General features: G+C 39.4%; 1 protein-coding gene across 2 annotated transcripts in view; it reads left to right on the forward strand.

Annotated features, from left to right (window-relative positions):
- LOC137296947 (deleted in malignant brain tumors 1 protein-like) overlaps window positions 1-26,053 on the forward strand; it is a 76,984-nt gene that overhangs the window by 31,534 nt on the left and 19,397 nt on the right. For both annotated transcript variants that reach the window (XM_067828864.1, XM_067828863.1), the window contains 12 exons: window positions 758-831; window positions 1,064-1,307; window positions 2,478-2,551; window positions 2,845-3,094; window positions 10,538-10,611; window positions 10,913-11,168; window positions 15,716-15,789; window positions 16,079-16,328; window positions 16,848-16,921; window positions 17,232-17,481; window positions 20,222-20,295; window positions 20,602-20,851. In XM_067828864.1, the coding sequence (XP_067684965.1) occupies window positions 758-831; window positions 1,064-1,307; window positions 2,478-2,551; window positions 2,845-3,094; window positions 10,538-10,611; window positions 10,913-11,168; window positions 15,716-15,789; window positions 16,079-16,328; window positions 16,848-16,921; window positions 17,232-17,481; window positions 20,222-20,295; window positions 20,602-20,851 (1,944 nt within the window). The remainder of the gene's footprint in view (window positions 1-757; window positions 832-1,063; window positions 1,308-2,477; window positions 2,552-2,844; window positions 3,095-10,537; window positions 10,612-10,912; window positions 11,169-15,715; window positions 15,790-16,078; window positions 16,329-16,847; window positions 16,922-17,231; window positions 17,482-20,221; window positions 20,296-20,601; window positions 20,852-26,053) is intronic.

Genomic DNA, 26,053 nt, shown 5'->3' on the forward strand with positions numbered 1-26,053 from the left:
AATATATGCTCTTTCTGCAAGGATTTAAATGAGAGTGTTTGTCATGTGTACAGGAAATACCAAGTGACTCGAGCTTTTTGGAGAAAATTACAAATTTGGCTTAACAATTCATTCCCTCATCCATTTCACTTTACAAAACATATGGTTTGGTTTGGTACTCTACATCGAATTATATTACTAAACCACATCACCCTTGCAGCCGAAAGACACATTTACATATGTAGTATTAAGAATATACATCCTGATATGACTTCATTTACAAAAACCCTAAAAGAAATATTCTTTATCGAGAAACATATATGCAAAAAAAAATAATAAGATAGACCATTTCAATCATAAATGGGGCCCTCTTTTTCCAGTACTTGGATGAATTGAAATGTTTCTGTATATCTGCCATATATCACCTATATCAACCTGTATATGTCTATTATCATAATGTTGATATAATTTCTGTATATCATCCATCGATATGTACCTCTGATTTGTACATTACACTGTGTAATCACGTGAACCAATCAAAGAAAGTATAAAAATAAAAAAATATAAAAAACACTTCCACCCGCATCTTACATCAAGGAGTGTTGAAAGTATAATTGAAAAGGCACTGTGCAGTGTAGTTTGCACTTGCAGCATAAGAATATCTTTCACATCATGAGTGCAACGTTTCGATGCAAATTTTTGTACCGTTGTAAAGCAAGAAAAAACGTGGAAAAATTATTTCAAGGACATGTTGAGAATTATTTTTCTTCCTAACCAGGCCCCGGGGGACATTCGACTGGTGGACGGTGCCTGGTCAGGGGAGGGTAGGCTGGAGGTGTGCTACAGTGGAAGGTGGGTATTACTGTTCTCTGATAAAAGTCGAAGTTCAGTGAACCGTGAAGATCCGAGTTAGAATTGTTGTTCAGCAACTCATGCCTGTCGTAAGAGGTGACTAACGGGTTCCCAACTACGTATTATGATGTCAGTCAATGAATCATGTGATCCACACTCGATTATTTATAGACCGCCATCATATAGGTAGAATATTGCTGCAGAATAAACATTTCATAACCTTGTTCTACAGATGGGGTGGAGTTTGCGATGACGAATTCACCGCCAACGCCGCTGCTGTCGCATGTGGACAGCTCGGCTACTCACCCCTCAATGCGACGTTTTCCTCTGTCACGTGGCCGGTTGATTTCTTATTGGACGACGTCAGATGTACAGGACAGGAAACTGAGCTGCAAGACTGCGTACACAGTGCTTGGGACACTCATAACTGCGGGACCAACGAGCACCTCCATGTGGCTTGTTCTAGCACAGTACATGTACGTAGAAACAGGGGTACAATTATGAAAATACCCCACACCCATACATTCAACTGTTCCTGTCCAAGTGTTTCAGGGAGTTCCTGCATCCTATATTCATAAAATTGACATCGGACGGAACAAAATTTATTACCGCGTGCACAGGGACGCAGGGAAATTTTCGATCAAGTAAAGGTGATATTCGTATTACCTTACCGTTGCAGTTTGCATGATCAAGAAATCATTTATTTTGTTTTGATTTGGAACGTTTTATGAGCATGCGCATTTCACGACCTGTCTGTAGGTCGAGGCCAGTGCGTGGAAGGGGCAATTAAGAAGTATGGGACTAGAAAAAAAGGAACAGACTCAAGGTGAATTACGAAAGTGTTTTCGCTGCCGTGATGCAAACAATTGCATATCTACGGATAAATATGCTAGGGATGAATCGTCGCAAAAAAACAAAGTATTTCTTGTATGTGGTCATGTCAAAATTGTCCTGCATTGTGATTACATTGGAAAGAAAAAGAATTGAAATATACACAAACAATTGAAGGGTAATACCGCCATTGCGATATATCACATTGTGTCATAGTGATCTCAGAGAGGTAGCACCATTTACGGGATAATACATTCGAGCCTCACTCGTGCCATTCCGGGACAAGCCGAATACCTTCTTCGAGGTCACGAAAACGGGCGAGTGGTAACGATCGGCTAGTATGACTGTACACAGGTCGATGCGGATTAGAAATTGTCAAACCAACGCTTGTCGTAAGATGCGCGTAGCGGGATCGGGTGCTCACTGACCATGTCATCGTCTTCCAATCATACCTCGATGCTCACGATTTTGATCACTGGATTGTCTGGTGCAGACTGGATTACTGACAGACCGACGTTATATAGATGGACTGTTGTTGAGTACAGCGTTATACAACAATGAAACAAATAACTGGAACAAGTAAATTCATGTAAATACATACATAAATATGTAAATCAGAACTGAAACGACAAACACATCAGCAATATTCAGACAATATTTTATCTGAATAAAGCATGAAGCATAAGCTTTTTTATTTTATTTCGTGAGTGCGACGTTTCGACGCAGATTCTTTTATCGTTGTAAAGCAATGCTTTAAAAATGCCCCTCAAAGATATAAAAGAATTGTTATGAGGACATGTTTCCTTCCTAACCAGACCACGGGGGACATTCGACTGGTGGACGGTGCCTGGTCAGGGGAGGGGAGGCTGGAGGTGTTCTACAGTGGAAGGTGGGTATTACTGTTCTCTGATACACGTCGAATTTCAATGAACCTTTAAGATGTGTCTTCAGCAACTCATGCTTGTCATAAGAGGCGACTAATGGGATCGGATTGTTGACAGTCATGTCAGCAGTTCCCAATTGTGTAGGTCGATAATTATGATGTCAATCACTGGATCGTGTGATCCACACTCGATTATTTATAGACCACCGCCATATAGATGAAATATTTGTTGAGTGCGTCTTAAAACAAACAAATATTACCTGCATAACTGGCAAAAAATTCACAACCTTGTTTTACAGATGGGGTGGAGTTTGCGACGACGATTTCACCGCCAACGCCGCTGCAGTAGCATGTAGACAGCTCGGCTACTCACCCCTCAATGCGACTTTTTCCTCGGTCACGTGGCCTGTGGATTTCTTATTGGACGATGTGAAATGTACAGGACAGGAAGCTGCGCTGCAAGACTGCGTGCACAATGCTTGGGGCACTCACAACTGTCAGACCACCGAGCACTTGCATGTGGCTTGTTCTCGTCAATGCACAGATCATGTATGTAGAAACAGGGATATATGTTTGGAAATACCCCACACCCTCCCATTCACCTGTCCTACTGGGTTTCGGGGAGTTTATTGCGAGCAAGGCATGTAATTTCCAGTTTATTACGTCAGCATTCTGTTCTTGTAGTTGTTGGCTTACCGCGAGATCAATGGATGAATGAATGATGGTGGATGGATGGTAGATCAAGCATTCTCTTACGTCACACAAACATCATTTACAGTGGGCTCTTCTGTTATTTTCAATGTACCCTGCCCAGAAGCGAATAACATTTCTGTGTTCCCCGCTGGGAATGAACTCATTTGATACTTGGTGGTAGTAACTCTTTATCTCAAATGACATTGAATCACGTTTGATCGCAGATCGATGGAAGGGAGAACTCTACATCTGTGCTTTTCGTCTGCAAAATCTAGCGATGACTACGATCCCATACCCTTGCTTCAAACAATTCAAAATTAACACTGAGGTGTTTGGGAGATAAATGCGTTGTTTACACCACACAAAATGACTGTATTACACAGATGTACCCACGCTAGGAAATATATGGGTCATCCGGTGGTAATATCGAAAACGTTCGAAATCTACATATCATCTGCCTGACAGATTTACACATGAAGGAAAACCAAGTTCTATGGGTAGGCAAATTCTTTATTGCATTGGGTGCGACATTTCGATGCAGGTACTGACACCGTTATCGGCGCAGCTTCACTTGCTCGATAACTGCGTATATTTCTTTAAGAGTATCAAGGAATAATGGAGTATGCTTATGGTCAAAGCGTTCGCTTGTCAGGTAAAATGCCGCTGTTTGATTCCCGACATAGGCACAATAACACTGACGCTTAGTGTCTTGAACATATATTATTTTCATAAAGAACTACATCTATGTCAGGTGCAGGGATAATCTTCAATCACATTCCACACGCATCAGATAACGATTTAAATGGTAAAGATATACTACTCGAAAAAGAAACGCATAGCTGAAAATTGTTAAATTGTTTATACACTTAAGTTTCAGTAATACAGGGCAGTCATGAAGAAAACTTGAATGAACATTAACTGTCCAATGCTGCAAGAAACTGTACGTCACAAATGATAAGTGTTCCAATGTCAAGGTCTCAGAGCAGTCAGTATCTTGTGTGGCCACCATTAGCGTCAATGGTTACGTAGCATCGGCGTCCCATAGACTGGACCAGATTCCGAGTGATGTGGCTGGGTATGAGTTCGCACTCTTCCCTCAAGGCCACAAACAGAGCAGGTAGCGTGTGTGGCTGAGGGTCACGCTAGTGCACACGACGATCCAATTCGTCCCACAAATGTTCAATGGGGTTAAGATCCGGTGATCGTGAGAGCCAATCAAGAACCTGAAAGTTGTGTTTGGGCACGGAAATCCCTGGTTATTCTTGCTGCTGTATGCGGCCAAGCGTTATCATGCTGAAAATTGACGTTCTGGCGGTTCATGAAAAGAAGGACAGGAGGTCTGATGATCTCATCACGGTAACGTCGAGCTGTCAAATTGTCCCGGACCTGAATGAGATCTGTCCTGCCACTGTATGAGGTGCCAGCCCAAACAATTACACTGACACTGCCAAATCTGTCCACTTAATGTACACAATTTGCAGTGAAGCGTTCGTTGCGATGTCGAAATGCACATGCTCTTCCGTCTGGACGTCGCAGCATATAACGTGACCGTTCATAATTTATTGCAGTTATTGAGAAAAACAGTTTTTGGTGCGTTTGGGCGATTTGTCCTCAGTGACAATGGATTCAAACTCTGAAATGTTTGCAGGCAGCGTTCACCATAGATATACTGATTACTTAGACACCAGTGATTCAAATTCGAATGAGTATATGGGAAATACTACCTATGCGTTTCTTTTTTAGTAGTTTATTTTCTGGTATCTTGCCAAACTCTTTCCTCCCTCAACCAAATGTAATCAGAATGCTGCGGTCACTACCTCAAGTAGCCAAATCCAGCCATTCCATTTCTTTAGAGTATTTTCTTACAGAATACATGTACAAAGATAATTGATGGGGAAAACAGGTGTAAAGCATCTGAGTTAGCTGAGATTATCCTTCCAAACGCCATAAGTACATTTTAACAATCACTGATTGTTAAATGCAACCAAAGCCCTGCTAAAAAAAAGCCACGATTTCCAGACAACATAACATCCCTTTTGACCAGAGTTCCAAATATTTGATACCAAAAGCCTGTGAATCAAAGGAAATAACCCTTGTATTTTACCATGATGCCTTAATCATAGTCACGAGGAAGTATAGGTTTCAGTATGGTTACCAGTTTTATCTAATGCAGTTTTAAAGGAGCCTTTCTCCAGCCAGTGAAATGGTATTTCACGGAAGCGAGTTTAGTATTCTGTTTATTACTCGCCAACATAAATTGACAGAAACTGCGGCGAAATTGCCTATAGTGTGAGGACACTCAGCTTTCAAGTCAAGCAAGGTCTAGTAAAATCGCGACATCAACATTAGCATTGTGACGTCGCAACTTTGAACCATTTTGACGTCATAGGTCAAGCAGTATTACACTAGTGTAATATTGAAGTGAAAATATTACACTGCAGTATCTTCAACGGGCGAGTAATAATAATATTCACCAAAGACAGTTTTAAATGTGCCTTCCATCAATCAGTGACTTACAGCTATACATAGCTAGACTTGATATTTTACAAATATGATAGAAGACCCTTAGCCTCATTTGCTCATTGGCTCGCCACTTGCGAATTAAGAGCTGGTGTTAATGTTACTGAAGTCCCTCATGGTTACTTTGTAACACGAACCCTGCGGTCAATGTTCCTGCAGATTTAATATAACAGACGCTGAACCTGTCTCCCAGTCCCCGAACCACAGTATTTTCCCTACTGCCTAAGCCTCTCTGTAATGCTAAAGGCTCAAATGAAGCAAGTCTAGATTTCCTCAGGTTCAGGATCTCTATATGAGATCATCGTTTATATGGCTTACTTTGTTACTATCGATATTATATATTCAGAGATTAGGCATTACTCTAGGGTCTCTATTGAAATCATCGTGGGTCCACATCTGTCGATGACGCGGCATGGACGCCAGGTAACATCACTGTTTATGATTCACAAACACATGATCATGATATTGTCGGAATCGTGCCCCGGATTAGCAGATATTTATCATGAAAACAGGATTTTTAAGCAGGTGGCGAGAAACTTGCTTTTACAAAAACCTATAGGTTCGGTCAGAATACTTTTCGTTTTACAGCTTCATTTCCCTTAACAAGCATGCTGACGTCAGAACTGATTTCAATAATAATTGCAGAATAAAGAATAAGACAATGCCTAGTATGCCAGATTGTCGTTACCATGACAACCCTGTGATGTTTCACTTATGTCATAGAGGAATTGATGCTAGGTATGCTAGGTATGGCAGTACACTGATGACAGTGTATATCCTAAATGTTAATAAGTTGCCTTATATATGTGTGATGGAGGCGAACTGGCTTTTGCTTTTGCCAATAATCTGAGTACATATCTGTAGCGTGAAACCGACAGATACCCAAACAGGAAAGCAGTTTACAGCAATGCGACATCACATTTACTTGTGTGATATTTACTCGCAATCTGAGTTTATGGATCGTTAATATAAATAGAACAGTCAAGACGAATTTCACAAAGGGCACGCAGATCCAACATCCCTGTGGTATACTCAGATAACATCAACACCAGTATCAACGATGTCCTGTGTATTATATGGTCTCTGTTAAAAGGGATATAATATGTGGATGAATGACATCTACTTTTATCTTGGCCCGTTTATGATGATACATACTGCGATGTTTCACAATAATCCCCCTGGCAGATTGGCGGTACTTCTTAAACATAACCTGTATTTCTACTATTGTATTTATACAGTAACATCCTTCGAACTTTCTCCATATACGTCCGCACTATCCGTTTTCTCTTGATCTTCTCAAACAACTGTTACAAGTTCATAATCGCTACGCGGAGATCCAAAACGCCTATGATATACCTGCCTGTGCTCTGCAGTCATAATCACTACATGATATTTTTTTTTTCATTTCATGTCTCACAGAATATATATTTTGATGTAGCATTGCTTGTTATCGGGCATTTTTGCGTTAGGGAAACAAATGTGGACAATTTTAAAGTTTATGTATGGCGTTTATACCAGCAAAAGTTGAGCGGATAGAGAAATAACATGGTTCAGGCACTGTGAGACTATTGAGAAATGCCACATGCAGTGACCAGACGGTAATTTTCGGACTGTACTTTGGGCGTTGATACAAATGTTTTTTTTCAGGTTTGTTTGGTGCAGGTATTAGGAAACAGTCTCACAGAACTTTCGTCTGAGAAAATCACATTGTCCCAGTTAAATTTTCTTTGCTGTAAGCACTAGTACAACCTTCCCTTCTTTTATTCAGGTTTCATGATCGGTGATGATATTTCTCGACTTTTCTGTCTCCCCATTGCACGCAGCTCAGTTCTAATTGTCTCCTTACAGACAGCCACAGTTCCTTTATCAATCATATCTTAAGCTTTCTAAACTCCTTCGTTTGTTTTTAGAAACTCTGTCACCAACAATTTTCTAGGCCTGCCTGCGCCTCCCTGGTGTTCAAGGCCATACCCATTTGGAATATTTATCAAAACACGATAAACAATGAACAAAGGGATGCCTGTTCTACTTTATCACTTTAGTTGATCTGACGTCTGTGCTTTAATACTCTAAAATCTTCCTTTTCTCTAAATCATCTATACTGAGGATCATTGAAAATGTCATCTGCTAGCAAGTACACGAAGGGATAACTCTTCATAAACCAATGAAAAGGATTAACGGAGTTGTCTCTCTTGAATGAAACCAAGCACTTGATCGCTGGTTAAGATAAGGGTTTATGATAGGATTGAAAACACTGATAGGAAAAACACATATTTGAAAACAGTGGTTAATGGAAACAGGGAGAAAACTTATTCATTGATAGGTATTATTCTATGCACCACACATACGTTAGGAAAACACCCTGATCCCTGTCAAAGTCAGGTTTGGAGCCATGAAACCAGATGGTTTTCCTCAATTTTCTTTGATGATGCAGAAATCCAAAATGAAGATGTCATCCCAATTTATTGTACGGCTGGGATTTCTGATGTCATATGACAATAAGGCTGGTTTCATGTCTGAGTTTTTCACCAATGCCTGCCTGTTTTACCTGTGTAGATGCTGGCACATGTACATTTCAGTTTATATACACACACCCTTGGGCTAGGGGTAGCATCACTGCTTCCCTTACCACTGGCTTTTAAAAAAGATTTTAGGGTTTTGCCAGAAGAGTAAGTGGTGTCAACGCTGGCGGTTTTCTTTAGGAGTCTGCCGAAGTCATGACTGATGGATTCAGCACAGGGAATATTTACACAGCCGGCGCATAGTTCACGCATAGTATAAGGTTGTTCTGGGTGTTGTAAGGTCTTCTTGATGGTGGTTCCTGCTAGGTGTTTCGAGTAGTCATTGAGGGTGATGAATGTGGATTTGAGGTGGGCTAATTCTTGTTGAAGGTTAGAGGGGCTGCAGATGTTAGCACCATTAGACAAAGATGGACACTCCTCCATCAGTGACTCTACCTCGTTTGTTGGCAAACTCAAGAGAATAAACACTGATGGCATCATGGTGAGTGATGTACTAACTTTGGTTGGAGTGTTGAGTCTCACATTTCAAAAGGATTCTGGGGACATGTCCTGTCTGAAACACAGCTATACCTCAACTAAGGCCGCCTTAGAAGCAGTGAGAAATGTCTCAAATAAAGTGGATGAAGTTCTAGCAAATATTGGTAATGTGCCAGTGCCTGGCCAGAAATCTGTAACTTCTCTAGTGTTGACATTATGGATAACCGGCCAGTGACGGACAGGTTTTAAATCAGAGATCTCTACCCAACAATTTTGCACCAGAAACTAGATGACAGATTTGATTTCTTGAAGATGAATTAAACCTGTTGATGTGTTTTGATACTATTATAAATTCTTCCAGGCACACATGTACAGGTGATAATATACCAGTCTGAACAGATATGGCACTGACCAGCTGAATACATTGAGTGTGTTAAGGGGCAGATTGCTTGGCAACCTTCTACAATTGAAACATTTTGCTTGGTCTTATATAGGTGTACTGAGTTTTAATAATTTTATCAACCTTCTAATCAATGATTTTGAGCAGTAATACCCAGATTTTGTGATATCCTCAGATTGCCCTCATTATTCCTGTATCATCTGCCCCAAATGAGAGGGGGCAGATTAAATTCTGAAAGGTTGAATAGACTAATGTTGGTCTAGTTAGTTGGTCCAACCATGGAGAACTTTGACTTTCCTAAAGCTGCAAGAGTGTTCAGTATAATGAAGAATAAGTGAAAGTGGTTTTGTAGGTTGTGATTTACGGTAACTATCACTGTCACACTTACACATTGAAACGAATAACAAAAGAGATTTTGACAAAAAGATCCATTCACAAAAGTGATCATGTTAATTACTCGGGTACAGTATTTCGAAGACCACTCTTTTCTGTTCTAACAAACAATTAATATGAAACAGAAAATATCATGCTATTGTATTTAGACTTATGTCCTCCAAATATCTATTATTAATTTCAGCCTCATAAAACAGTATATAAAACTTGCCAGACAAACATCAGAGAAGACAAAACAAAGAGATTTTAAACTGATTGTTATATATATTTTTTTTTTATCAGAAGTGTCGTATGAAACCATTTCTTGTATGTAGTCATGTCAAAAGTGCCCTGCATTATGATTACATTGGAAAGAAAAAAGAACTAATATATACAAAAATAATTCCACAATAATGCCGCCATTACTATTGTTCAAGCATATAATAAGGAGGTAGCAGCTTTTAGGGTTTAATATATTCGAGGCCAACTCGTGCTCTTCCGTGACATGTCGAATACCTTCCTGGAGGTTAGGGAAAGGGGCGAGTGGTGACGAATGGCTAATATGACTAAACCCGAGTAGATCCGGATTAGAAAAGGTCTCCAGCAACCAACATGTTTTGTAAGATGCGACTAACGGGATTAGGTGGTCAGGGCTGCTCATATGGCTGACACAAGTCATCGTATTCCAATTGTGTATATCCATGCTCACGATTTTGATCACTGGATTGTCTGGTCCAGTCTGGATTATTTACAGGCAGACGTTATATAGCTGGACCATTGCTGAATCGGCGTTACATAACAATGAAACGAATGTCTGAAACAAGTAAATTACATGTAAATGGATTTGTAAAACTAGTTTTATCTAAGAGTGTGAGGAAATGAAGGAATTGTGTGGCGCGTCAATGCAGATTCTTGTACCGATGTAAGCAAGACTTTAAGACGACACTCAAAAAAAAATCAAAGAATTATTATGAAGACATATTCACATATATTTTTCTTCCTGAACAGACCACGGGGAACATTCGCCTGGTGGACGGTGCCCGGTTGGGGGAAGGGAGGCTGGAGGTGTGTTACAATGCAGGGTGGGTATTACTGTTCTCTGATAAACGTCGAAGTTCAGTAAATCCGCGATGATCCGGGTTAGAATTGGTGTTCAGCAACTCATGCTTGTCGTAAGATGTTACTAACGGGTGGTCAGGCTCGCTTACGTGGTGGACACATGTCATCGGTTCCCAACTGCGTAGATCGAATATTATGATGTCAATCACTGGATCCACACGCGATTATTAATATACCGCCTCCACATAAGTGGAATATTGTTTCTTTGTAGAAGCAAACAAAAACTGCACAAAAAAACTATATATCCACAACCTTGTTTTACAGATGGGGTGGAGTTTGCGACGATGAATTCAACGCCAACGCCGCTGCTGTTGCGTGTCGACAGCTCGGCTACTCACCCCTCAATGCGACGTTTTCCTCGGTCACGTGGCCTGTGGATTTCTTATTGGACGACGTCAGTTGTACAGGACAGGAAGCTGCGCTGCAAGACTGCGTACACAGTGCTTGGGGCACTCACGACTGCGAGTCCACCGAGCACCTGCGTGTGGCTTGTTACATGCAAGCCACATGCACAGATTATGTATGTAGAAACAAGGGTACATGTATGGAAATACCCCACACCCTGATATTCAACTGTTCCTGTCCTACTTGGTTTCAGGGAGTTTATTGCGCAAGGCATGTACTTTCCAGTATTTGTCGCGAGATGAATGAATGAATGAACGAACGAATGAATGAACGAATAAATGAATGAATGAATGGTGGATGGATCAAGCGTGATCTTATCTCACACATAAATGTCATTTTCTATAAGGCCCTTCTGTTATTTTCAATGTACCCCGCTTATAGTGGGTTAATATTTAACGTCACATCGGCAATGTTTCAGCCATATCGTGACGCCCCCGCTTATAAGCAAGTAACATTTCTATGTATCCCGTGGAGAATGCAGAACTCAATTGATACTTCGTGGTAGTCACTCTTTATCTGGAGGGGGTGGGTGGGGGGAGTGTCTGTATCAACGTCATATGTACAATGTCACAATCTCTGATCGTTGAATGCAACCAAAGCGTTACCAATGCATTATTTGTCTGATTTTCTTACTGCATATATCCCCAAGCATTTTTTGTTGGATTTAGGTTAGGGCTATTGCTTGGCCAGTCTAATAATGTCATATTTTGGGTCCGAAACCAGGTCTATGAATGCTTTGAACGATGTTTCGGGTCGTTGCTCTGCTGGAAAATCCAAAAGATTTTGATAGAACACGTGAGCAGATGGAAGTAAGTGTCCCTCGAGAATATCTGTGTAACGCTCACTGTTCATCTTCCCTTTGCCCATTGCCACTAACACTGATAAGCCACCCCCACACGTAAATTTTCGGACTGTACTTTGGGCACTGATACAAAGGTTTTTCAGCTTGTTTGGTCCAGAATTTCAGTGTATTAGGAAGAAGCTACACAGAACTTTCATCTGAGAAAATCACACTGTCCCAGTTAAAGTTTCTGTGCTGTAAGCACCAGTTTCAACCTTCACTCCTTTTGTTGAGATTTTATGATCGGTGAATTTCTCGACCAATCTGCCTTTATACTGCATGCAGCTCAGTTCTAACTGTCTCCTTACAGACAGTTACAGTACCTCTATCAATCATGTCAAGAATCCTGTCACCGACAGTCTATTTTCTGAGCCTACCTGTGCCTCCCAGGCCATATCCATTTGAAATATTTTTCAAAACACGATAAACAGTGGACAAAGGGATGCCTGTTCTACTTGAAATCACTTTATCTGATCTGATGTCCTTGTTATGGTACTCTAAAATCAACTTCATCTTCTTCAAATCATCCATACTGAGAATCACTGAAAATGTCGTCTGCTCGCAAGTGCACACAGGAGGGTAACTCTGAAGAAACTAATTACAAAGGATTAAAGGAGTTGTCTCTTTTTAATAAAACCATGCACATGATAGAAATACTAAAATTCCTAATTATATCTGGTCATACTATATTCGAATTATGTACTGTCAAAAATATGTTACAGTAGGGATGCGCGAGCTTAACAAATTACGAGTTGGTTCGTGTGGTGTATTTTGCTCTGCTCCAAGAGAGGTAAAGGGTGATTCTATTTGAACCCGGCTGGGGAGGCCGAACCCATTTGATATTTCGTGGTAGTAACTCTTTATCTCGAATAACATTGAATCACGTATGATGTACAGAAATTACCGATGTTTTGTGAATGCAGATCGATGGAAGGAGAACTCTACATCTGTGCTTCTTGTCTGCAAAATCTAGCGACCTGATACATGTGCTTAAACAATTTCCAAATTAACACTGAGGTGTTCGGTAAGCTAAATACGATGTTCACTGATCCCTCGGGAAGATATATAAACATCACGGAGGGAAAAACTGCAGTGTTACAGAAAACAGTTAAGAACTGTCTATTTAAAGGTGAAATGGGACATTGCTGCAGACGTTTTCACTGATTTTATTAACTTTAAAAAATGCTGTAAAATGTGATCATTACTATAAAAGGGCACAGAATTAATAATCAATGACTTTGAGGAGTGTCTAGATCTGTTGAGGATTTGATAGAAAACATAAATCAAAGTGACTATTGGGTATCATGTTGGACGAAAAAACTTGCAATCTACGTGAAATTTATTCGCATTGATGAAACTTGTGGAGCATTTTAGGAAACGAGCACATCACTAATGCCACTGATTCTGAGACTGAAACTGCTCTGATACAGTTTCTCACAAGATTGTTTCTGATGACAACCTCTCTTTATTGTATTGACTACGCACCGCTGGGGCTGCTGTAGTGACCGGCAGATTGAATGGTCTTGGAACGACACTGAAGGTCAGGAATGATCATTTAGAGCAAATGCATTGAGTAGCGTATCATCTGAACCTTGCCGTTTCACGAGCGGCTAAAGGCATCGAGCATTGTCAGCAATACCACAGCATGATCCATAGTCTTTACATTTTTTTATTGATTCATTTATTAGTTACAAGTAAACTTCAGACACTTTAGTATGGCAAAGCGAAACAAATTACTGAGCCTATTTTCGTGGTTGTCAATTGAGACAGCGGTCAAGATGGTCTTTAACTACCATGAAGCTATTGCTTTATCTCTTTAAGAAGAAAAGCTGGCAAAGAAGACGGTTGGTTGAAAGTGCTAGCCAACAGTCTGTTAGTCTTAGATTTATTTCGAGTCAATGAGAAATGGCTCAGTTAAAGTGAATTCAGTAACTGTTCTAGCAAATATTGGTAATGTGCCAGTGCCTATCCAGAGATCTCTAACTTCTGTGATGTTGACATTATGGATAACCAGTCAGTGAGGGACAGGTTTTATCATACCTATCATCTACCTAACAAGTCTCCACCAAAGACTAAATGACAGATTTCCTGAAAAGTGTTCCTGGAATGTTTTGATGCTATTATACATCCCTCAAGTTGCCCAAGTGATAACACCAGACTGAACAGATGTGGCACTGACCATCTGAATACATCGTGTGAGCATTATCATTAATGTGTTAAAAGGGGCGGGGTTCTTGGCACTTTTCTACAATTGAAGCATTTTGCTAGATTTTATAAAGGTGTACTCAGTTTTAATAATTTTGTCAGACTTCTAATCAATGATTTTGAGCAGAAATACCCAGATTTTGTGGTTTCCTGAAATTGCCCTCATTATTCCTGTATCATCAGCCCCATGTGAGAGGGGAATTTCTGTTCAAAACTCTGTAAAGACAAAAGTTAGAAACAGGTTAAATCTTTGATGGTTAAATCGACTAATGTTCATAAAGCTGGTTGGTCCAAACCTGGAGAACTTTGGGTTTCTTCCAGCTGCATGAATGTTCAGTAACATGGGGAATAAGTGAATAAGATGACCTGAGTGGTTTTGTAAGGTTGTGATTTACTGTAACTATCATTGTCACGCTTAAACATATGAATGAATAAATCAAGTGCACGATAGCAGGACCTACATCTGGCATAGTGTAGACTGTGTTCAATCTCATGTCATCAATACAATCAGGCTCGGTCACTTCCTGTCGTAGTGTGGTACCATTATCATTGTTGGGTTTTATCACCAAAGGCTGAGACACGCGATCGTTCTCACAGCACCGCCAAGAAAACTAGACTTTGTAACAGCACATATAGTACCGATACAATGTTGGATTATTTGAGACACCTGCTTACAGTGTTTACAATAACTTTGGTTTTAGGGTAGCTTAGTAGTTACAGTGTTCGCTCGTCACGCAAAAAACCCGGGTTCGATTCTCCAGATGGCTACTAAGTGGAAATCATCTCTGGTATCCACTGCCGTAATAATATTCCTAAAAGCTGCTTGAAATACAATTCCCTCACACTCATCACAGGTAAATGTGACTGTATTCAGTTATCATGTTAATTACACGGGTACAAAGGTCGAAAACCATTCTTTCCAGTTCGACCAAACAATTGATATAAATCGGAAATATTATGCTATTATATTTAGGTTTACGTTCTCCAACAATCTATTAATTTCAGCCTTATAAAAGATGCAACTTGCCAGACAAAGATCAAAAAAGAAAAAGAAAAATGATTATTAATTTAAACCGACTTTAATAGATCTTTTTATTAGAAAGGTCGTATGAAACTATATATTTCGTGTATGTAGTTATCTCTAAATTGCCCTGCACTGTGATTACACTGGAAAGAAAATGAACTGATATATACAAAAATAAATAAACAATGCCGCCATTGGGATAGTTCAAGCATATTACATTGTGTCATAGTTATCTCAGAGAGGTAGCACCATTTATGGGCTAATATAATATATCGTGCTATTCCCGGACAAGCCGAATACCTACTTGGAAGTTAGGGAAAGGGGCGAGTGGTGACGAATGGCTAATGTGACTAAACCCGAGTAGATCCGGATTAGAAATGGTCTTCAGCAACCAACGCTTGTCGTAAGATGCGACTAACAGGATCGTGTGGTCAGGGCTCGCAGTTATGGTTCTAACATGTCATCTTTTCGTGAGTGCGACGTTTCGATCCAGATCCCTTGTACCGTTGTAAAACAAGACATTAAAATGCCTCACAAAGAAATAAAAGAATTATTATGAGGCATAATCAGAATTGTTTTCTTTCCTTACCAGGCCCCTGGTGACATACGACTGGTGGACGGTGCCAGGTCGTGGGAGGGGAGGCTGGAGGTGTGCTACAATGAAAGGTGGGTATTTCTGTTCGCTGATAAACGTCGAAGTTCAGTGAACCATGAAGATGCGTTCAATTCATGCATGTCATAAGAGGTAACGGACGGGTGGTCAGGCTCGCTGAATTCGTTGACGTCATCGGTTCCCGATTGTATAGATTGATTCTTATGATGTCAATCACTGGATCGTGAGATCGACACACGATTTTTTATGGACCGCCGCTATATAGGTGGAATACTACTGAGTGCGTCTTTAAACAAAAAACAAGACACTGCATAACAAACATTTCCCAGCCTTCTTTTACAGATGGGGTGGAGTTTGCGACGATGCATTCACCGCCAACGCTGCTGCTGTTGCATGTCGACAGCTCGGCTACCCACACCTCGATGCGACGTTTTCCTCGGTCACGTGGCCTGTTGATTTCTTATTGGACGACGTCAAATGTACAGGACAGGAAGCTGCGTTGCAAGACTGCGTGCACAGTGCTTGGGGCACTCACAACTGCGGGACCACCGAGCACTTGCATGTCGCTTGTTTTAGTCCATGCACAGATCATGTATGTAGAAACAGAGTTACATGTATGGAAATACCCTACACCATTATGCCATTAATTCCCTCTGCATTACATCAGCATTCTGTTCTTGTAGTTGTTTGCTTGTCAAAAGATGAATGAATGAATGAAATGAATAAATCAGTAAGAATTGAAACCGACATAGAGAACCAGCAATCACATCGCAATACTGAGACAAATTGAATATTTTATCAGGATTCCTAAAAATGTCCCTTGCAAGAAGTAAACCAACACTTTCACTCGCATCTTACATCAAGGAGTTTTAATAGTTCAAAGGCACGATGCAGTGTGTTGGATTTGAAAAAAACTAGATTACCAAGAGTATTCGGAAATGAAAGATTTATGTTGACAAACTGGAAGCATAAGAACGTTTTTATTTCGTGAGTTCGACGTTTCGATACAGAGTCGAGTACCCTTGTTAAGAAAGACTTTTAAAATACCTCTTAAAGAAATGAAAGAATTATTATTATGGACATGTTAATATATATATTTATTCCTAACCAGACCCCGGGGGACATTCGACTGGTGGACGGTTCCGGGTCAGGGGAGGGGAGACTGGAGGTGTGCTACAATGAAAAGTGGGTATTACTGTTGGTTGATAAACGTTGAAGTTCAGTGAACCGTGAAGATGTAGATTAGAATTGGTCTTCAGCTATTCGTGCTTGTCGTAAGAGGTGACTAAGGGCTGGTCAGACTCGCTGACTTGGTTGACACATGTCGTCATCGGTTCCCCATTGCGTAAATCAATTATTATGATGACAACCACTGGATCATTTAATACACACTCGATTATTTACAGACCACCACCATATACGTGAAATAATGTTGTATAGTGCGTCTTTGAAAAACCTACATAACAAACATTTCATACATGACCTTTTCTTGTAGATGGGGTGGAGTTTGCGACCATGAATTCAACGCCAACGCTGCTGCTGTCACGTGTCGACAGCTCGGCTACTCACCCCTCAATGTGACATTTTCCTCGGTCACGTGGCCTGTGGATTTCTTATTGGACGACGTCAATTGTACAGGACAGGAAGCTGCGCTCCAAGACTGCGTACACAATGCTTGGGGCACTCACAACTGCCAGACCACCGAGCACCTGCATGTGTCTTGTTTTAGTCCATGCACAGATCATGTATGTAGAAACTGGGGTACATGTATGGAAACACCTCACACGCATAGATTCAGCTCTTTCTATCCTATTGTGTATCAGGGAGTGTAATGCGAGGAAGGCGTGTAATTTCCTGTGCATTACATCAGCATTCTGTTGTTGTAGTTGTTCGCTTATCACAAGATGGATGGATGGATGGATGGATGGATGGATGGGTGTGTAGGTGCTAGATTAAGCATTATATTACGCCACACATAAATGTTTACAGTGGGCTCTTCTATCATTTTCAGTGTACCCCGCTTACAAGCTAGTTCAATTTCTTTGTACCCTGGTGGGAATGTCAAACTTATTTGATACTTGGTGATCGTAATTTTTTATCTCGTATAACACTACATTACGTATGATGTACGGAAATTATCAATGTTTTGCGAATGCAGATCGATGGAAGGGAGAACTCTACATCTGTGCTTTTTGTCGTCTGCAAAATCTAGCGATGACTACGATCCCATACCCGTGCTTCAAACAGTGCAAAATTAACACTGCGGTGTTTGGGAGATGAAGGCGTTATTTACACCACACAAAATGACTGTATTACACAGATGTACCAACGTTAGGAAATATATGGGTCATCCGGCGGTCATATCAAAAACGTTTGAAATCTACATAAAAATTATCATCTGCCTCGCAGATTTACAAAAACGCAAGAAACGAAATTTATTTACACGTCCATGGGCACGCAGAAAAAGTTCCAATACTTTTTGTAAATGTTTTTTGAAATTTCGATCAGATAACAGTGACATCCATCCTAACTTACCGTTACATTTCGCTTGATCAAGTTGTTATTAAAAAATTTTTTAAAAAAATGCTTGTTTTACTTGGATTTGGAATGTCATATAAGTATGCGCAAACATGTCACAATCTGTCTGTAGATCAAGGTCAGTGCGTGGAAGGGGAAATGAAGGAAAGCATGGGAACACAAAAACAAAAGGGTCAGTCTCATGGTGATTTACGTAAGTTTTTTGGCGGCCGTGACAACCATCGTCCGTCAACTTCGTAGTTAAAAAATACAAACATAGAAAATTGCAGAATGGTGGGTTTTTCAAGCACACGTTTCAGAAAAAATCTGACTATGGTATGCAGTCTGACATTTGTTTGAAGAGAAAAGCAACTAATCCCTTTACAAACTTTCAAAATTCAACTTCTATACCCCACCAAGAAGCGATATTTGTTTTCCGTTAGAAGTGTCATATGAAACTATTCCGTGTATGTAGTCATGTCAAAATTTCCCTACATTATGATTACATTGGAAAGAAAAAGAATAAAAATAGTTTTAAAAATCAAATAAACAATAATGCCGCCATTACGATAGTTCAATCATCTAACATAGCGTCATAGAAATTTAAGAGAGTTAGCACCGTTTACGGAGTCATGTATTCGAGGCGAACTCGTGCTATTCCGGGACAAGCCGAATACCTTCTTGAATGTTACGGAAAGAGACAAGTGGTGACGATTGGCTAATGTGACTGTACCCGAGCAGAGTCAGAGAAGAAATGGCCTTCAGCAACGAACACTTGTTGTAAGATGCGACTAACGGTACTGAGTGGTCAGGGCTGCTGATATTGTTGACACAAGTCATCACATTCGAATTGCGTATATCGATGCTCACGAACTTGATCACTGGATCGAGACTGGATTATTTACACACAGACTTTATATAGCTGGACTATTGCTGAGTATGGTGTTCTACAACAACGAAACAAAAATAACGGAAACCAGTAATTTAATATAGATACATATACAAGTAAATAAATAAGTTAGACTTGGAACCGACATACAAACAAACCAATACATTGCAATATTCAGACAATATTTAATAAGGATTCCTAAAAAGGTTACCCATGCAAGAAGTAAACCAACACTTTCACTCGCATCTTACATCAAGGAGTTTTAATAATTCAAACGCATGGTGCAGTCTGTCGGGTTTGTAAAAAACAAATTTTATCCAAGAGTATGAGGAAATGAAAGTATTATACTGACAAACTGGAAGCATAAAGTAACGTTTCCTTTTGCACGATTTTATCGTACGATGTACCACAGATTTCGCACACGTTGAATTATCAGTAACTGCTTTCTTTTCTGCGTTTTTGACGCACGACGTGGTACAACGACGTACAACAGCTTTTCTATCGCTACATGTAGCGATCTGCTGCTGTGACGGAGCCCGTCGTACGGGTTTCAAGGGGCAACTGTGCTGAAATACTCCGGTAAATTCCAATTTTCATTGTTGACCATGTGTTTCGAACTCTGAAATGGCGAATGTAGAAACTTCATTGAACTTGTGAGGGTCAGGACATCATTGTGCCCAATATGTCAGCAAAAACGGTGCGTTCTTTTTCGAATACTTCTTTCTTTTTCTGACCATGAGATACAATCTAAGAATTGCAATCAATTTCTGCTCGTACAATAGAGAGTGCCGTCGTGAGACGGGTGCCATAACTGCTATGTCAGATCCGGCGAATCGGACAGCTCAACCGATGTCGGATGGCAAAATTAACGAATCGTGAATCGTTGTAGATGTCGCACAACGTCGTACGAAAAAATCGTGTAAAAGGAAACGTAGCTTTAGAACATTTTTATTTCGTGGGTGCAACCTTTCGATACAGATTCGAGTACCCTTGTTAAGAAAGACTTTTAAAATGCCTCTTAAAGAAATGAAAGAATTATTATTATGGACTTGTTGAGATATATTTTCCTTCCTAACCAGACCCCGGGAGACATTCAACTGGTGGACGGTGCCTGGTCAGGGGAGGGGAGGCTGGAGGTGTGCTACAATGGAATGTGGGTATTACTGTTGGCTGATAAACGTCGTAGTTCAGTGAACCGTGAGGACGCGGATTAGAATTGGTCTTCAGCAACTCATGCTTGTTGTAAGAGGTGACTAACGGGTGGTCAGGCACATTGACTCAGTTGACACGTGTCATATGTCGATTGCATAGGTCGATTATTATGATATCAATCAATGGATTGTGTGATTCACACTCAATTATTTACAGACCGCCACCATATAGGTGGAATATTGTTGCGTGTGTCTTTAAACAAACAAACAAAACTGCATAACAAACATTTCATAACCTTGTTTTACAGATGGGGTGGAGTTTGCGACGACGATTTCACTGCCAACGCCGCTGCTGTCACGTGTCGACAGCTCGGCTACTCACCCCACAATGCGACGGTTTCCTCGGTCACGTGGTCAGTAGATTTCTTATTGGACGACGTCAATTGTACAGGGCAAGAAGCTGCGCTCCAAGACTGCGTACACCGTGCCTGGGGCACTCACAACTGCGGGACCACTGAGCACCTCCATGTGGCTTGTTTCAGTCCATGCACAGATCATGTATGTAGAAACAGAGTTACATGTATGGAAATACCCCCACACCCATATATTCAATTGTTACTGTCCTATTGCGTTTCAGGGAGTTGACTACGAGGAAGGCATGTACTTTCCAGTGAATTACGTCAGCATTCTGTTGTTGTAGTTGTTCGCTTGTCACAAGATGGATGGATGGATGGATGGATGGATGGATGGATGGGTGTGTGGGTGCTAGATTGATCATTATCTTACGCCACACATAAATGTTTACAGTGGGCTCTTCTATCATTTTCAATGTACCCCGCTTACAAGCTAGTTCAATTTCTTTGTACCCTGGTGGGAATGTCAAACTTATTTGATACTTGGTGATCGTAATTTTTTATCTCGTATAACACTACATTACGTATGATGTACGGAAATTATCAATGTTTTGCAAATGCAGATCGATGGAAGGGAGAACTCTACATCTGTGCTTTTTGTCGTCTGCAAAAAGTCTAGCGATGACTTCGATCCCATACCCGTGCTTCAAACAATGCAAAATTAACACTGCGGTGTTTAGGAGATAAAGGCGTTTTTACACCACACAAAATGACAGATGTACCAACGTTAGGAAATATATGGGTCATCCGGCGGTCATATCAAAAACGTTTGAAATCTACATAAAAATTATCATCTGCCTCGCAGATTTACAAAAACGCAAGAAACGAAATTTATTTACACGTCCGTGGGCACGCAGAAAAAGTTCCAATACTTTTTGTAAATGTTTTTGTGAAATTTCGATCAGATAACAGTGACATCCATCCTAACTTACCGTTACATTTCGCTTGATCAAGTTGTTATTAAAAAAAAATGGTTGTTTTACTTGGATTTGGAATGTCATATAAGTATGCGCAAACATGTCACAATCTGTCTGTAGATCAAGGTCAGTGCGTGGAAGGGGAAATGAAGGAAAGCATGGGAACACAAAAACAAAAGGGTCAGTCTCATGGTGATTTACGTAAGTCTTTGGGCGGCCGTGACAACCATCGTCCGTCAACTTCGTAGTTAAAAGATGCAAACATAGAAAATTGCAGAATGGTGGGTTTTTCAAGCACACGTTTCAGAAAAAAATCTGACTATGGTATGCAGTCTGACATTTGTTTGAAGGGAAAAGCAACTAATCCCTTTACAAACTTTCAAAATTCAACTTCTATACCCCACCAAGAAGCGATATTTTTTTCGTTAGAAGTGTCATATGAAACTATTCCGTGTATGTAGTCATGTCAAAATTTCCCTACATTATGATTACCGCCATTACGATAGTTCAATCATCTAACATTGCGTCATAGAAGTTTAATCCTCTCAATGCTACCGTCGAACCCATTCGACAGGAGTGCAGGATAATGACATCTCCAAATAAAACTTGCAATAATTATTCAACAAGTCGGATTTACGTGTCATATGAATTATGTATGGAATGTGCTAATTCTCACCTTTTTAAATATGTAATGTTCAATACGTTTATATCCCTTAAAACGAAACGCCCGCGAATTAAAAATGAGATCGCCGAATTTGTCGGCACGCAGTCGAAAATAACGGTCATTGTTGACTTCCAGCGCACCACGCCGTGTGGTACACAGTCTAATATTTTCTTCATAATGAAATATTTTTTGATAGTTTAGTCGATATTTTTTGTTCCTTGACGAAGAGAAAGCTCATAAGTTTCCCATTTTCTAAAAATTAGTAACTTTCGGCTCAAATAAATATATAAACAAAACCAATCTCAATGTTATATCATCGATTGGACGAATAGAAACGATCATGGCAACGGCGGTAAACAAACAACTCCACATGTATCGTGATGCCGAAGAAAATGTGCCATCCTTTTGACATATCCAATTATTTGATCTGGAATTAATTACACGGTGTGAATAGGTAAATGTTATTGCCTCTGCACAGAAATTACCAGATTTAGCGATTTTATTTTGATTTGATTTGATAAACCTTCCAACATTCACAAAGTTGACAGCCGTTGGTGACCCGAAAGGGCGTGGCCAAACTCGCGGTCTTTCTAAGTGACAAGATACGAAGGATGTTTGAAAATATGCGTTCATAAGCAGAATCTGAACACATATACATTGAAAGAAAACGACTCAATACCTATATAATGCAGATCATGAAACAGTATCATAATATTTGTAATTGTACCCACCCTTGATGAACCGGAAGCACGTACACGGCATGGCACTCGTGGAAGTAAAATGTGAACGAGTTGGAAAACGACCATTGATACATTTTCTAAACTGATTCAAATTCCTGTAAGATCCATACTATACACCAGAATTACCTTTCAGTCATCCTCAGTCATTTACTGTTAGTTGTGTTCAATAGCAGTTGTCATTTGTTGCTTGTGTTGTAGTATTTCTCCTGAAGTTAGCCGTCGATGTGTTGATCTTTAGTTTAGCAAATCCGAAGTCGATGATTTTCGCGGTCTATTTTTTTCAAAGAATGTTCTGACACGGGGAGACATGTAAATTGTCAGTGTGTCGTAACAATAACAGAATATTCTTCTGTGTATATCGTTACAAGAAGTACAATTTTGATGATTGAAGATGTCATGAAAAAAAATCATTTTTCCTTTTGCAGAAACGAACGAAACCAGAGCTAGTGTGAGAATGTAACGTACAGTAAATGTATTTCATAAAAATTAATTACTGCTTAGAAAACAACTGTCATCGTCTTTGTGAATCAGTATTTATTTTAGACATTAAAACAGCTAAACATCACATCTTTTGTTCACGAATTTGGAGCAAAATTGAAATTATTTTGTTACTCCAAACAGCAGAGCTTTCGGAGTTAATTCTGCCTAGTATAATGCAGGTAATGTTTCAGATCAAATTGTTTGACGTGTGTGCATATTTGTATAAACAAATCATGTCATGTGGCTCAGTCCGTGGTTCCATACAGCTTTTAGATATTGCACTAGTGCAATCTGAACTGCAAAATGTACCTCATGTTTATGGCCATACTTTTTACCTACTTGCACACTGTCTATGTTCATATTTTACTGTTAAAACAGACTTCATCTGGGAAACAGACTGATGATCCAAACTCTTGGAGCAGTGATTACACTGACAGTGATCGAAAGACAGACTCATTTTTTTCTTGTGGTGAAATTTCATGAAGTAATATGAAATTATCATACCAGATCTAGAATAATTTTGTTGTAGTGATGTTTTGAATATGGAATATCAAAACTACAAGTGACAGATAATTAAGTGTTGAGTAGGAGGTGCAACCTATGTTAGTCTTTGGCATCAAGGTAATCATGTGGTGGCAAGTAAATTTCTTTTTTCCTAATACTGAGCTCTGCAGTGAGTGTTTTTTGTTGTCCAGTTTGGAGCTATTCTTTAAGATTTCAATTTGGATTTTTTTCATTGCCATGTGTATATGGCAAAGACATATATATCAAATGCTTCCAGATCTTTAACGGAAGACTGCTCAGTCCTTGGCATTTTGTTATTCAAGGAAGACTGTTCTTCATGTTTCTTGTTTCATGATGGTTTAGGCTATTGAACACTAAATAATTGGAGTATATCACCATCAGACACTTCAGCAAACAGAAACAATCCTTGAAAGTTCATTAGACCCATTTCATATTGTGACATTGTTCCTAAACCCAGGAAAAGACAATACGGTAGAATAATATATATTTACAGAAAAGGAAGCCTGTTTACTTTCACCAGAGACAATATAACTTCTTTTATGTATATGGTTTCTTTTTTATCAAATGATAACATTTTCTGATAAATTTACATGTACTGTTACTTCAACAACAAAATTGACATTATTTGTCACATGCGATTCAAAATAATTCAGCAAACAAAGTGGTACTGTTGAAAACAAAAATAACTCATCACTCATTTGTATTTGATGTACATTTTGGCACGATATTATGAAGAAATAAAATACACAAAATAATTTGTAACATCTATCCATATATTTTATGGCATATATGTAGTTGTAATAAAAAATTGTGCAAAACTGTCAGCTTTCCACATTACTGAAAGACATTAATTAAAATTTGGTTATTTACACCTTGCTAATGCATTGACAGATTTTAAGTGTCTTTGCCCTTGTCTATTTGAGAGAGAAAAATAATTGTCATATTATTAATATCATTTAACATATTAAAGTATATGAAAAGATTTAAAGTTGTAACCAGTTATAAAACATAAAGCATTGACAAATCTATCGTAATTATTCATCAAGAACGTTAATTCATTGCATAAAATTATGAATGTAATTCAATTTGTTCTAAAGTGAGACATATAATTTTCCCAATCATGTAATATGAACGCAATTTTTATCAAATCATCTCCGATTTCATGTGAAACTATAACTGAAAATATATTTTTGTTTATAAAACATGTATACTGCAGTTCTTACTACACTACATCGTCATAAAAAGAAAAGCATGAATGTTATTTTGAAACACAAATGCCACGCCCATATCCGCGCACCTGTTGTTGAGAATGATGTTTGTACACGTTTCTGTGTTGGACCATGTGAAAAAAAGAATAAGCTGGGATCAACATGCATCACAATTATATCTTTGCTATCTTTATATTCAGTGGACAATAAAGTAATGTGCCTAATATGAACAAAAATTCAAATAAAAGATACTGAAAAACTTGCATCTGCAGTGTTGATCGACTACTGTTTCCGGGTCACGGGAGCATACAAGGTCAAACTGGTTCGGCTGTGTGCGAATTATATAGTCAAAAATACACCAAGAAAATTCTATGAGCTCTGATTAATCACTTTAAACAGTTATTTGTGCTAAATTCAGACGAAATATCTCCAACTTTTCTGTTCATATTCAATAGCGAATGAATTTCATCAGGCAATCCCCGTCTGTGACATCACATCCGGTGACCTTTGCACTTACTAGAAAACAAGTTAGATTTCACGATCTTAATTTTCGTCCGTCTTTCGTCATACTAAACGGAAAATGATACATGGAACACTTGTAGAATGAGAAATTATCCCTCTTTCACCAGGTCTTACACAGAAGAGTTCTGTAATCTTTCTTCTGACCAAAGAAGCTATATTTTATGTAGGAGTTCGACGAAGCGCGCCATGTTTGTTTTTTAGTATGCGTAACACGATTTAACACCGTCTTTTTGTGGGTTTGTGCAAAAATTAATGAACCATAAAACTTGATATTTGCACTCATGAATGCTT

The sequence above is a fragment of the Haliotis asinina genome, chromosome 9 (genome assembly GCF_037392515.1).
Source record: "Haliotis asinina isolate JCU_RB_2024 chromosome 9, JCU_Hal_asi_v2, whole genome shotgun sequence".
NCBI classification, from domain to species: Eukaryota; Metazoa; Mollusca; class Gastropoda; order Lepetellida; family Haliotidae; genus Haliotis; species Haliotis asinina.